The sequence below is a fragment of the Capra hircus genome, chromosome 14, assembly GCF_001704415.2.
Source record: "Capra hircus breed San Clemente chromosome 14, ASM170441v1, whole genome shotgun sequence".
Taxonomy (NCBI): domain Eukaryota; kingdom Metazoa; phylum Chordata; class Mammalia; order Artiodactyla; family Bovidae; genus Capra; species Capra hircus.
The window spans coordinates 17,434,658-17,449,218 of NC_030821.1; the positions used below are offsets into that span (position 1 = coordinate 17,434,658).

At 37.3% G+C, this 14,561-nt stretch overlaps 1 protein-coding gene across 7 annotated transcripts in view; it reads left to right on the top strand.

Annotated features, from left to right (window-relative positions):
• VPS13B (vacuolar protein sorting 13 homolog B) overlaps nt 1–14,561 on the top strand; it is a 786,697-nt gene that overhangs the window by 470,326 nt on the left and 301,810 nt on the right. For all 7 annotated transcript variants that reach the window (XR_001919125.1, XM_018058289.1, XM_018058286.1 and 4 more), the window contains one exon: nt 5,809–6,012. Coding sequence is in view for 6 of the 7 variants with exons in the window: in XM_018058289.1 (XP_017913778.1) it covers nt 5,809–6,012 (204 nt within the window). In the remaining variant the exon portion in view is untranslated. The remainder of the gene's footprint in view (nt 1–5,808; nt 6,013–14,561) is intronic.

Sequence of the window (14,561 nt, forward strand, 5' to 3'; positions counted from 1 at the left end):
ATCACATATGTACGTTCATATAACTACCATCGCAAGACGCAGAACTGTTCTGTCACAGGTTGTCCTAGGAGAGCTATTTTTAAATCACCCTTTCAAGACCTTCATAACCCCAGCTTTCTATGCAGTCTCCTATTAAGTAGATTCATCCATCTCCTTAGGTGGGCTTTGAGCTTTTTCACTTCCTATGCACTTAGCAGAAAATCACTGTAGGATTCAGCAGAAATCCTAAGAGGAAAAGCTGGCTTTGGCAGGTGCTCATTTTTTACTGTTCCTGTTCTCACATTTTTTGTGATGACTTTGCACCTTCTATTCTCTGGCCAGCCCTGAAATGTATTTTAAAAGATTTTAAATTGTCTTCAAGCATGTTAGTTATTTCACTCAAAAGATTCACTCAGATTTTCTAATATGCCATATTTTGGATACAGGTAACCATGGAAATATTAAAGAGCATCTATCTTTATAGTTTTCATTAATAGTTCTTTCATAATTAGAAAAGTTGACTTTGTTCTCTCTTGGTGCCTGTGCATCTATGATTAGCTGGTGGTCAGCTCAAACTACCGCACAATTGCACTCATCTCACATGCTAGTAAAGTAATGCTCAAAATTCTCCAAGGCAGGCTACAGCAGTTCGAGAACTGTGAACTTCCTGATGTTCAAGCTGGTTTTAGAAAAGGCAGAGGAACCAGAGATCAAATTGCCAACATCCGCTGGATCATGGAAAAAGCAAGAGAGTTCCAGAAAAACATCTATTTCTGCTTTCTGGACTATGCCAAAGCCTTTGACTGTGTGGATCACAATAAACTGTGGAAAATTCTGGGAGAGATGGGAATACCAGACCACCTAACCTGCCTCTTGAGAAACCTGTATGCAGGTCAGGAAGCAGCAGTTAGAACTGGACATGAAACAACAGACTGGTTCCAAATAGGAAAAAGAGTACGTCAAGGCTGTATATATATTGTCACCCAGCTTATTTAACTTCTGTGCAGAGTACATCATGAGAAACGCTGGACTGGAAGAAACACAAGCTGGAATCATGATTGCCGGGAGAAATATCAATAACCTCAGATATGCAGATGACACCACCCTAATGGCAGAAAATGAAGAGGAACTAAAAAGCCTCTTGATGAAAGTGAAGGTGGAGGGTGAGAAAGTTGGCTTAAAGCTCAACATTCAGAAAACGAAGATCATGGCATCCGGTCCCATCACTTCATGGGAAATAGATGGGGAAACAGTGGAAACAGTGTCAGACTTTATTTTTTTGGGCTCCAAAATCACTGCAGATGGTGACTGCAGCCATGAAATTAAAAGATGCTTACTCCTTAGAAGAAAAGTTATGACCAACCTAGATAACATATTCAAAAGCAGAGACATTACTTTGCCAACTAAGGTCCGTCTAGTCAAGGCTATGGTTTTTCCTGTGGTCATGTATGGATGTGAGAGTTGGACTGTGAAGAAAGCTGAGCACTGAAGAATTGATGTTTTTGAACTGTGGTGTTGGAGAAGACTCTTGAGAGTCCCTTGGACTGCAAGGAGATCCAACCAGTCCTTTCTGAAGGAGATCAGCCCTGGGATTTCTTTGGAAGGAATGATGCTAAAGCTGAAACTCCAGTACTTTGGCCACCTCATGCGAAGAGTTGACTCATTGGAAAAGACTCTGATGCTGGGAGGGATTGGGGGCAGGAGGAGAAGGGGATGACAGAGGATGAGATGGCTGGATGGCATCACCGACTCGATGGACGTGAGTCCGAGTGAACTCCTGGAGATGGTGATGGACAGGGAGGCCTGGCGTTCAGCGATTCATGGGGTCGCAAAGAGTCGGACACGACTGAGCAGCTGAACTGAACTGAGGTATATTTTTCATTTAGAACCATATAAGATAATGTACTCCAGGAATGGTCATTAAATTTATAATTGACCTCTTTATGAATGATTTGGGCTTGCCTGGTGGCTCAGATGGTAAAGAATCCACCTTCAATGCAGGAGACCCTGGTTCAAAGCCGCGGTTGGGAAGATCCCCTAGAGAAGGGATAGGCTACCCACTCCAGTATTCATGGGCTTCCCTGGTGGCTCAGACAGTAGAGAATCTGCCTGGAATGCAGGAGACCTGCGTTCAATCCCTGGGTTAGGAAGATCCCCCGGAGGAGCGCATGGTAACCCATTCCAGTATTCTTGCCTAGAGAATCCCCAGCTGAGTGACTAAGCACATGAATGGTTTAATTTTAAGTCATGCATTTTATTTATTTCTATAATAGTTTTAACATTGATGTAATTAAAACAGAGAAGGTAAATAATTTCTCCAAGCTCATGATCATTGAAAAATTTGAGACCAGAGTTCATATGAGTCATTTGCTTATCCTATTTTCTATGTCTCAAATTTAAGTGGTTTTGCAATTAACTTTTAAGTTAGATTTATATACCCAGATATTGTACATTTCTCTGAAATTTCAAATCAGGTTAAAATGACATATATTTTAATTTTAAAGGACAACAAAAAGAGAAAAATGTAAAATCTCAAATCCTGATTCTTAAAATTTTGAAATTGGCATGTTAAAAGTATTAAGCTATTGTTCAATATATAGTCCATTTTTGTGTTGAGAAGGAGAACCTGTGGAAAGTCATGTTTTCCACAGATAGATGATAAGAAGAAAATAGCTTGATTTAAGGTCAAGGCTAAATATGGGATATTTTAAGCATAGGTGAAAACTTTAATGAAATTCAGTGTTTTTCTGATTTTTATCTCATGATTTTGCAGTTTCCCCATGTGCCAAGAGAAATAGAAAGGCTGATGTTAATGCTGGGCTAGGTTGCTTTGGTTATCTTTTAATATAGCACTAATTTTATTTCCAAGCATACCTTTTCTTTCTAAAAAGGGATTTTTAAAAGTATTTTGGTTTTCTTTAAAAGTAGGCTTAGGAAATTTATTGTAAAATGTAGAAAGTATGGGGTCTTCCCTGATGGCTCAGTGGTAAAGAATCTGCCTGCTAATGCAGGAGACATGAGTTTGATCCCTGGGTCTGAAAGGTCCCCTGGAAAAGGAAATGGCAACCCATTCCACTATCCTTGCCTAGAAAATTCCATGGACAGAGGAGCCTGGCGAGCTACAGTCTGTGGGGTCAGAAAAGAGTCGGACATGACTGAGCAACTAGGCAACAACAGAAAGCACTGGCTAGTTTGAGTAAATGTAATTTTTATATGGGAATAATAATCTAGGGAAATAAGCTAGGCTGCTGCTGCTGCTAAGTCACTTCAGTCGTGTCTGACTCTGTGTGACCTCATAGATGGCAGCCCACCAGGCTTCCTCGTCCCTGGGATTCTCCAGGCAAGAACACTGGAGTGGTAAGCTAGGCTGCTGCTAAGTTGCTTCAGTTGTGTCCGCCTCTTTGTGAACCCAGAGATGGCAGCCTACCAGGCTCTTCTGTCCCTGGGATTCTCCAGGCAAGAACACTGGAGTGGTAAGCTAGGCTACCAAGTGCCAAAGACATTTGCTCTATGTCAGAGTCTGTGTGGCTGTACTGCAGAAGTTTACTGTGTAAAGACTGGGTGTTCTTGTTGCTGTAGACATATACTGTTTCCAGTTGAGACTTGCAAAGATTTGTTTCAGTTTGAATCAGTGACTTGAAACAACATTTACTAATCAGTTGATAAGAGATGTAGATTCTAACTTCAAGAAATTTACACTATTTTGAGAAAGACTGACAGGTGATTGTGATGTTCTTGTACTTCTAAGTTTAGAAAAACCCTAAGAGCACAGATTTAAGGAAAAGGGAGTTTGAAGAAAGGGTGGTCAAGAAAGGCTTCTTAGAAAGTGAAGTTTGAGGGACTAACTTGGTGGTCCCATGGTTAAGAATCCACCTGCCACTGCAAGGGACACGAGTTCGATCTTGGTCCAAGAAGATCCCACATGCTGTGGGGCAACTAAGCCCATGAGCCACAGCTACTTAAGCCCATGTGCTCTAGAGCCCTTGCTCTGCAACAGAAGCCACACAATGATTGAGAAGCACATGTACCACAACTAAGGAGATGCCTCAGTTGCTGCCAGCATGTAGCAACAAAGACCCCAAAATAGAGAAATACAATTGTTAAAATAGTGAAGTTTGAGATGGGTCTTTAGAATTAATAGAATTACACCAGTATTCAAATGAAAGAACATTCTGCCAAAATAGGGGGACTCAAAAGGTTACTCCCCCCACAACCTGCACCTGCATTCACTCTCTTTTTCTTTACCTTCATTAAGGCAAAATGAAAATGTTCATGACCCATTTTATGGGTTCATGTAAAACTTTAGGCTGCCTTTCTTTGCGTGCTCTTTCCTAGATAGAACTTTTCTAAGTTAGAAAAAAGATGAAAATTAGATTCAACACTCACCTTAGGATAATACTGAGACTCCATCCATCTGTGTTTCTCTGCCTCACGTTATGACTTCTTGACCAACGCCTGTTTCTTTCCTGTTTCCTTATTGTAACACCGTGTTATATTAATATTTCCCTACCTGAGCTATCTGATCGTTCATTTGCAGTCCTCTCCCTCCTCTTCTCTTGATTTGAATTCATTATTCTCAGCCGTCACGTTGTCTGGCCTGATGCATGCCATCTCCATTCCTATGTATCTGGGGACACCTGCTATCTAGGGTCTCAGTAGTCATCCACCTTCCATCAGTATTTGACCAACTTCTGGACATGGTCTGACCCTCACTGTTTACTTAGCCAAGACATAGTCTTGATCATATTCATACTGTCTTTAATTTTCACACTAAGACTCAAGTGATTTCTTCCCTCTCCCTCCACTACTTTGTTTCATTAGTGTTCAATTGGTATAACTAATTGTATTTTTTCTAATCTCTACAGTTGTGTCTATATTTGTAACAACTGTTTTTACCCTCTATGTAATTTCAATTATTTATTGATTGAAACTTTCTTGGAGGAAAAATGTTACTTTCCTTTTGGTTACTCATTTTAAAGAATTTATGAACCAACATAACCAAAAAATTCCCAACTCTTACAAACTTAAACTTATCTGGCTTGCAATTCCCAAACCCTATTCTTCTTATCCTGTCACAGTGCCTTACTATTTCATTCTAAAACCTTCATGAAAAATTTGACCATTTACTTTCTCTAATCTAGCTTTAAGCTGCTGATGATTTTATTCATTTGCTTAGCCTTGGGTCCAATAAGATGAAAGTTCCAACTCTATATCAGCCAGTAATCCTTACTGTATTTCTACATCAGTAAACAATGAAGTTCTGTCAATAATTTAGTCTATGTGGTAGTGGGTTATATAAGGGACTAAAGGCAAAGGGTAGGGGAATTAAGTAAATTCACAAAGCTTCAACACTTTTTCTAACAAGACATCAAAGTGCTGAGGAAAAAAAGTAGATGTTTAACATTGGAAAGAAGACAGGGTTTTGAAGCAAAACTTGGATTTAACTTGGAGTTTTGGCCACATACTAACTCAGTTAACTTTGGCTAAGTCTTTCAACAACTCTGTATTATTTTCTCTTTAGTAAAAAAGGAGGTATTACAACCTCACGACAGCTCAAGGATTTAAATCATATATGTAAAAGTATTTATTTAGAAAAATAACAGTGCTGAGAATAACATAAGAACTTATTATAAAGTAGATACACTAAGTACTAACTTTCTGATACATTTTAAAATCATTAGTATGTGGTAAGTTTATAATACCTGCTTCATAGATTTCATTAACTTAGTAATCCAACGTGGGGAAAAATGGTAATAGCAAGATGTTAGTGAGCAAAATAAGCATAGAATACTTATTTTATCTGATTACTTTTCTTCACTGCCTTTACAGAAGAGCCTTGAATTTAGGAATTCTTCGAGACCCTGGGTCAGAGATTGAAGACCGACAATACCAAATAGATCTGCAGTCGATCAATATTGGTACTGCTCAGTGGGATCAACTGAAACCAGAAAAGGAAAATGGCACAGGAGGGGTGCTAACAGAGACTGAAAGAAATTCTCAGAATCCAGCCCTTGAGTGGAATATGGCCAGCAGGTAGGAAATGCTTGAGAAACTTTTTCCACATTCTAATATTTCATTGCCAGAAGAACAGTTAATGCGCTTTTTAGCATGCCAAACCTAAGTGTTTCGGTATTGTTTCTGCATTTCATAAAATGTATTTTGTAACTGTAGCTGATGCTGTTGCTTGGACTCCTGTGAGTTCTACCGCTGTTACACTGCAATTATTACAAATTTATGGTCAATGTCAGAATTTTTTTTAAGCTTGTTATTTGATGAAAAATTCCACTTCAGGCTAAGGATTCATTCACACTTCCCTTAAAATCCATTATATTCCAAGTCAAAAAAATATTAACTCTTTCCTTATCAGATTCTTGTGCTTATTGGCTTTGTAGATCTTCTATTAAAAAATGTTTATTCAAGTCTTTTGCCCATTTTTAAATTGAGAGGTCCTTTTGTTGATGATTTGTAGTTCTTTTTTTATTTAATTTTTTGAATTAAAAAAATTTTTATTTAAGTATAATTGAATCACAGTTGAGTTAATTTCTCGTGTACAACAGAGTGATTCAATTACACGTGTACATACATATTCTTTTTCATATTCTTTTCCATTAGGATTTATTGCAAGATAGTGAGTTTAGTTCTCTGTGCTATGCAGTAGAACCTTGTTTGTTTTAAATGTAGTAGCTTGTATCTGTTAATCCTACTTTATCCTTCCCCTTCCCCATTTCCCCTTTGGTAACTGTAAGTTTTTTTTCTATGTTAGTGAGTCAATTTCTGTTTAGTAAATAAGTTAATTTGTACATATTTTTAGATTCCACATGTAAGTGATATCATATGGTATTTGTCTTAGTCCAGGTTACCTCACTTAGTATGGCAGTCTCTAGGTCCATCCATGTTGCTGCAAATGGCATGATTTCATTCTTTTTAATGGCTGGGTGATTTTCCATTGTATGTATGTACCTCATCTTCTTTATCCATTGATCTGGTCGATGGATATTTAGGTTGGTTCATAATTGCATTGTAACTAGTGCTGCTGTGAACATGGAGGGGTGGGTGCATGTGTCTTTCTGAATTAGTTTTGTCCAGATATAAGCCTAGGAGTGGGATTGCTGAATCATATGGCAACTGTTTTGTTAGTTTTTTAAGGAACCTCCATACTGTTTTACATAGTGGCTGCACCAGTTTACATTCCCACCAGCTATATAGCAAGGTTCCCTTTTCTCAACACCTACTTCAGCATTTTTGAGGGCAGAGGAGAGGTGCCAGTTATTTTATTCTTTTCATATAGAACAAACTTACAAGAATTTACACAATTTAGAAATAGATTCCAATTGCACCATTACTCCTAGTACACATATAACTAATAAGACAACTGATCAGTTTCACTTTTCTTTTGAAAGTCATAATCACAGAACATCGCAATAATTTGTAAGTCTTAAAGTCTTGTGAGGGGCTTTGTTCAAATCGTACTTTCAAGTATAGATTTATCTATTAGCAATAGATGTAAATTTTCATACAAGTTTTCCTGTGACACAAGAAAATAAAAAGATTGTTGTGAAAAGTCTCAAGATTTTATCAAATCAGATTCTCTGTACTAAATTTAGGATGCAAAACGTCATTTCTCCTAAACAGATGTGGGAAAAAAGAAATATATTCTTTACTCTTTTTTGTATAGACTTTTTAATGATCGCCATTGTGACAGGTATGAAGTGATACCTCATTATAGTTTTGATTTGCAATTCTCTAATAGTTAGCAGCGTTGAGCCTCTTTTCATGTGCCTGTTGTCCATCTGTATGTCTTATTTGGAGAAATGTCTATTTAGGTTTTCTGCCCAGTATTTGATTAGGTTGTTTGTTCTGTTAATTTGTTGTATGAGCTGTTTGTCTTATTTTTTAAATTAAGCCCTTGGTTACATCATTTGTAAATATTTCTCCTGGTCTTTAGGTTGTCTTTTCATTTTGTTCATGCTTTCCTTTACTTTCATTGAATCCTTTATTTTTGCCTTTATTTCTATTGCCGTGGGAGATTGACCTAAGAAAATATTGAAACATTAGTACAAACTGTGTCAGAGAATGTTTTGCCTGTGTTTGCTTCTAGGCGTTCTTTTGTGTCATGTTTTATGTTTAAGTCTCTAAGCCATTTTGAATTTATTTTTGTGTAGGGTGTGAGGGTATTCTACTCATTGACTTACATGCATCTGTCCAACTTTTACAACACCTCTTGCTAAAGAGACTTTCTTTTCTCCGTTGTGTATTCTTGCCTCCTTTGTCAAAGATTAATTGGCCGTAGATGTGTGGGTTTATTTCTGTGCTTTCTATTCTGTTCTGCTGATCCATATATCTGGTTTTAGTGCCAGTGCCACACTGTTTTGATTACTGTAGCTTTGTAGTATTGTCTGAAGTTTGGGAGGGTTATGCCTCTGTTGTTTTCTTTTCCCTCAATATTGGTTTAACAGTGCTGGGACTTAGCGTATATAAATCTTTCACCTCCTTGGTGAGGTTTATTTCTAAGTTTTTTAATGCAGTCTTGAAAGAGATTGTTTTCTGCTTTCCCTCTCTGATATATCATTGTTAGCATTCAGAAATGCATCCAATTTCTTTATGTTATTTTGTGTATTTCTACGTTGCTGAATTTATCAGTGCTGTTTTTGTGTAGTTTTTACAGTTTTCGCTATAGTATTATGTCATCTGTATATAATGACAGTTTTACCTCTTCCCTTCCAATTTGGCTAACTTTTATTTATTTTTCTTCCCTGATTGCTGCGGCTAGGACTTCCAATACTGTGTTAAATACAAGGGGTAGCAGTGGGCATCCTTCTCTTGTTCCAGATTTTACTGGGAAGATTTTCAGCTTTTCACCATTGAGCATTATGTTGTTTTAACCCTGTTATGTGGGTTTGTCATAAATAGCTCTTATTATGTTGAAATTTGTTCCCTCTGTAGCCACTTTGGTGAGCATTTTTATCATGAGTGGGTGTTGAATTTTGTCAAATACTGATCCTGGATGTATTAAGATGATCATGTGGTTTTCTTCTTTTCTTTATTTGCTTGTATTGATTGACTTGCATATGATGAACTATCCTTGTGACCTTGGGATGAATCCAACCTAATCATGGTGTAGGATCTTTTTTATATGTTGTCGCATTCAGTTTGCTAATGATTTATTGAGGATTTTTGTATCTATTTTCATCAAAAATATTTCCTTGTAATTTTCTTTTTTGGTACTCTCTTTTTCTGGATTTGATATCAGGGTGATGTTGGCTTGATAGAATGACTTTAGAAGTGTTTCTTCCTCTTTAGTCTTTTGGAAAAATTTGAGGATTGGCTTAAGTTGTTCTTTGTATGTTTGGTAGAATTTCTCAGTGAAAACATCTAGTCCTGGACTTTCATTTGCAAGAATGTTTTTTATTAGTAGTATTATTACAGATTCTGTTTCACTTCTATTGATCAGTCTGTTCCAATTATCTGTTTCTTATGTGATTGAGGTTTGGTGGGCTGTATGTATCTACAAACCTGTCCCATTTCTCCTAGGTTGTCCAACTTACTCTTGTAATTATTCACAGTATGCTCTTCAGGCTTTTTGTATTTCTGTGGTATAGGTTATTATCTCTCCTCTTTCATTTCTTATTTTGTTTATTTGGGTCTTCTCTTCTTGATGAGTCTGGCCAGGGCTCTGTTAATTTGTTTACGCTTTCAAAGAACCAGTTTTTGGTTTCATTCATAATTTTTTTCCTGTTTTTTAAAATCTCCATTATATTTATTTCCTCCCTGATATTTATTATTTCCTCCCTTTTGCTGACTTTAGGTTTTGTTTGCCCTTTTTTAAACTGTTTTAGGTGATAGATTGGGTTATTTATTTGAGATATTCTTGTTTTTGAAGAAGGCACATATGAGCTTTCCTTTTAGAACTGGTTTTCTACATCCTGTAGATTTTGACGGGCTTCCCAGGTGGCATTAGTGGTAAAGAACCTGCCTGCCAGTGCAGGAGACATAAGAGACGTGGGTTTGATCCTTGGGCTAGGAAGATCCCTTGTAGGAGAGCATGGCAACCCACTCCAGTATTCTTGCCTGGAGAATCCCATGGACAGAGAGCCTGGCTTGCTATGGTTCGTAGGGTTGCACAGAGTTGGACACAACTGAAGCAACTTAGCAAGCAAGCATAGATTTTGAATGGCTGTGTTTTCATTGTCATTTGTCTCAAGGTATTTTTAAAAATTTCCTTTTTCTTTTCATCATTGACCATTAGTTTTTTAGTGGTGTGTTGTTTAGTCTCCTTATAGTCATTTCTTTCTTGTTTCTCTTTGCCTGGTTGATTTCTAGTTTCACACCCGTGAGGAGAGAAAAAGTACTTGAAATAGTTTTCTGTTCCCTATAATTTGTGTCCTACTGTGTGGTCCATCCTACAGAATGTTTCATGTGCACTTGAAAATAATGTATATTCTGAGGTTTTTTGGATGTAATTTCCTGAAAATATCAATTAAGTCTACCTGTACTGTTGTGTCATTTGTAACCTCTGTTGCCTTATTGATTCTTGTGTCTGGAAGATCTGTCCATTAATGTCAGTGGGATGTTAAGTTCTCCTGTTACTGTATTCTTATTAATTTCTTTTTTATGTCTATTAATACTTGTTTTATGTATCTAGGTGCTCCTTTATTGGGTGTGTGTATGTTACAAGTATGTATCCACTACTTGTATTGATTCTTTTATCATTGTGTGCTGTCCTTTTTTATCTTTCTCTATGGCCTTTGTTTTAAAGTCTGTTTGGTCTGATATGAGTATAGCTACCCTTGCTTTCCTGTGATTTCCACTTTTGTGAAACTTCTTTTTTTACTCCATCACTTTCACTCTGTGTGTGTCCTTCACCTTAAATTGGGTCTCTTTTAGGTGGCATGTTGTAGGCTCTTGTTTCATTATCCAGTCTAGCTCTCTGTGTCTTTTGATTGAAGGATTTAGTCCATTGACATCTGAGGTAATGATTGATAGATATATATTTGTGGCATGTTTAACCTTGTTTTCTAGCTGATTTTATATTTATTCTTTGTTCCTTTCTTTTTGTTTTTCCTTTTGCAGTTTGATGATTTTCTTTTGAACTATGCTTATATTCTCTTCCTTTTGGTTTTTGTGAATCAGTTGTATGTTTTTGATTTGTGATTTCCCAGTTTTTCAGGTATGTTAAAGTATTACTATAATTTTATAGTATATAGTTTGCTTTAGACTGATATTCATAGACTCAAACACATTCTGAAAAAAAAATCTACATTTTCCTACTCTATTCTCCCACATTTTATGATTTTATTATCGTCTTTTACATCTTCATGTTTATCCTTTGGCTGTTCATTGTAGTTGTCACTTGCTCAAGTTTGTTTTGTTTTGTTTTTCAAATCTGTATATTGGCTTATTTAGGCGATTTACTTTCCAATTGTGATTTTCTCTGTCCTATAGATTATTGTTTATTTTGTATTTAGAGAAAACTTTTCAATATTTCTTCTAGAATAGGTTTAATATTGCTCTATTCTTTTCACTTTTGCTTGTCTGAGAAATTCTTTCTCTCTCCTTCTATTCTAAATGATAATTTTGCTGGGTGAAGTATTCTTGGTTGTAAGTTTCTTCCTTTGAGAAGTTTGAATACATCTTATGACTCCCTCCTGGCCTGCAGCATTTCTGTAGGAAATTAGCTAATAGTCTTATGGAGGTTCCCTTGGAACTAACTCTTCTTTTTTTCTCTTGTTGCATTTAGAATTCTCTGTATAACTTTTGCCATTTTAATTATGATATGTCTTGGTGTGGATCTGTTCAGGTTCCCTTATTTGGGACCTGAATATCTGTTTACTTCCCCAGGTTTGGGAATTTTTCACCCATAATTTTTTCAAATACATGCTTGATTCCCTTCTCTCTCCCTTTTCTTTTTGGAACCCCTATTATGCATGAATTGGCACGCTTTATATTACCTCATAGATTTCATATGTTGCTTTCATTTTTTCTTGCCTTGTCTTTCTATCTGCAATTCTGATTGAGTGATTTGTATTATTCTGTCTCTTTCAGATAACTTAATCATTTTTCTGTATCATTTAGTTTGCTATTCATTGCTCGTAGATTGGGTTTTATCCGCAGCCACTAGAGTGCTATTAATCCCCTTGGGTATAGTGCAGGCATTGCACTCTCAAAGCCACCAGTGGAGTAAATCCCCTGAAATAATGCAACCCCTGGGAATCAGCTCAGATTTAAGCCCTGCCTCCATGTGTGGGCCACCCCTGGCACTTGCCTGCTCCCAGGGCTTACAGAGGCATAGCTGTGCCTGCTGTGAGCATTCCAAGAATGAGGATGCTATGATGGAGCCCTGCCCTCTCTTTGGAGGGTACTGTAGCAATGACAGACCTAGGATGTTGCACCTTCAACCACACTCCAGCCCCTCAGGCTGTCTCTGTCCAGCCAACTCCAATCTTTTCTCCAGTCTGTCTTCTGAAGCTAGAGTTTCAGCTCCCTAGTCCACACACACACACACCAGCAGGCACACGTCTGAGGCTTAGGAGTGGATCAAGGTAGCCACGACCATCTGTGCTGGTCTCTTTCTCTTGTACCTGTGCCGTTCTGGCTGCTACACTCTCTCTTCTGAGCCTCTTAGGCTACCTTTCTGTCCTAGCTGATTCCTAGGCAATGCAGGAGGTTCCCATGGTGATGAGAAATTTTCTCTTTCACAGCTCCCTTCCAGGAGTGCAGATCCTGTCCTGATTCTTTTATTTTTCCTTTGTGCTTCCTGGTTACATAGTGATCTGTCCTGCAGCTTTGCTTTTATGAGATCTTTGGCCAGCATTCAGTAGGTATTCTGTGAGAGTTGTTTCACATGTAGAAGTATTGTTGATGTATTTGTGAGAAGAGGTGAGCTCTACATCCTTCTATTCTGCCATCTTGATTTGGGCCAGGTCATGAAGATTTATGCCTATATTATACTACGAGTTTTATGGGTTTAATGCTTATAATTGGGTTATTGAGTTATTTTAATGTTGTTGTTTTTTATAGAGTATGTGATAGAGTATAAAGTTATTCATTTGCATGTTGGCTCTCCAGTTGTTCCAGCACCATTTGTTGAGGAGATTGTTCTTTCCCCATGAATGGTCTTTGCACCTTTGTCAGAAATTAAAGACTGTTTTAATATCAAGTATACACCATGGAATATCTTTTACACTAAAGATACAAAGTAGAATAACTTATGATATGTGCCCATCCCTTACAGAGCTCATCTCCCAGTCAAAAAGACAGACTGGTTAATTAAATATTCAAGTACAGTGTGGAAACCATTCTGATAGACATAAATAAAGGATACTTAGGATTAAAATAAGGCACATAAAAATTGAGATAAACACATTTCATGTACATAAGACATCTTCAGTTCAGTTCAGTCGCTCAGTCGTGTCCGACTCTTTCCAACCCCATGAATCACAGCACGCCAGGCCTCCCTGTCCATCACCAACTCCCGGAGTTCACTCAAACTCATGTCCCCATCGAGTCGGTGATGCCATCCAGCCATCTCATCCTCTGTCATCCCCTTCTCCTCCTGTCCCCAATTCCTCCCAGCATCAGAGTCTTTTCCAATGAGTCAACTCTTCGCATGAGGTGGCCAAAGTACTGGAGTTTCAGCTTTAGCATCATTCCTTCCAAAGAAATCCCAGGGCTGATCTCCTTCAGAATAAGACATCTTAGGCAGATAGATGTGACATAACACATAAATAGAATGATAAATGTCTCTAAAATTGATGTAAGTACAAACAGAAAATTAAAGAAAGAAACTCTATGTGTGGGTTTTCAGGGAACGTTTCACAATGTGTATGATTTCAATTTTTTTCCACAAAGTAGGAATGGCAGGAGAGGGAAGGGAGCAATTTGAACTAAGAAAGATACTCCAGTTTAAAAACCTGCCCTGTTTTTTCCACTTCTAAATACCAATCACAGAGTATCATGCTTGGCCCATAATATGAAGTTAGTGAAGATTTGAGTGAACTGAGAAATTGAATGACAAGATGATTAAGTAGAGCTAGCAAATCAGGTGACTGAATGTGAGTGTTTCTGAGAGACACTCATTCAAATAAAGACAAGAAATGTTATATTTGATGTTGTTTAGTTGTGCTGATTAATCTTGACAGAAATATAATACAGAGCTTTAATATCATTACATTTTTTGTTTTTCAATAAGTATTACCAGTAGAATCCGAAAGATACACAGTGAAGAATAATTTACTCCCCCCCACCCATTATTAAATGACAGTCTTTATAATGATTTATTTTTCCTGACTCATTCCTCCTGACATGTTGCTCACATTTTGTCTTTAATCATAATGTGTTTCTGTGTGTATGATGGGGAGAAAGAAACAGGGTAGTTAAGCATAAAGAATCATCAGATTTTAAAATTTGTAGATATTTTGTTCTTAAAACCTCAATTTTTAGCTGACAGAATATATCAGGGTTCAGTCAGGTCAGAACAACAACTGTAAGTGTTGTAACAGAGGGGATTTATTTTAGGAATAAGAACTTATCCATTTGTAGAATAAGGTGGGTAACCTGGATAAAAAATCTGTTGCACTCTAGGA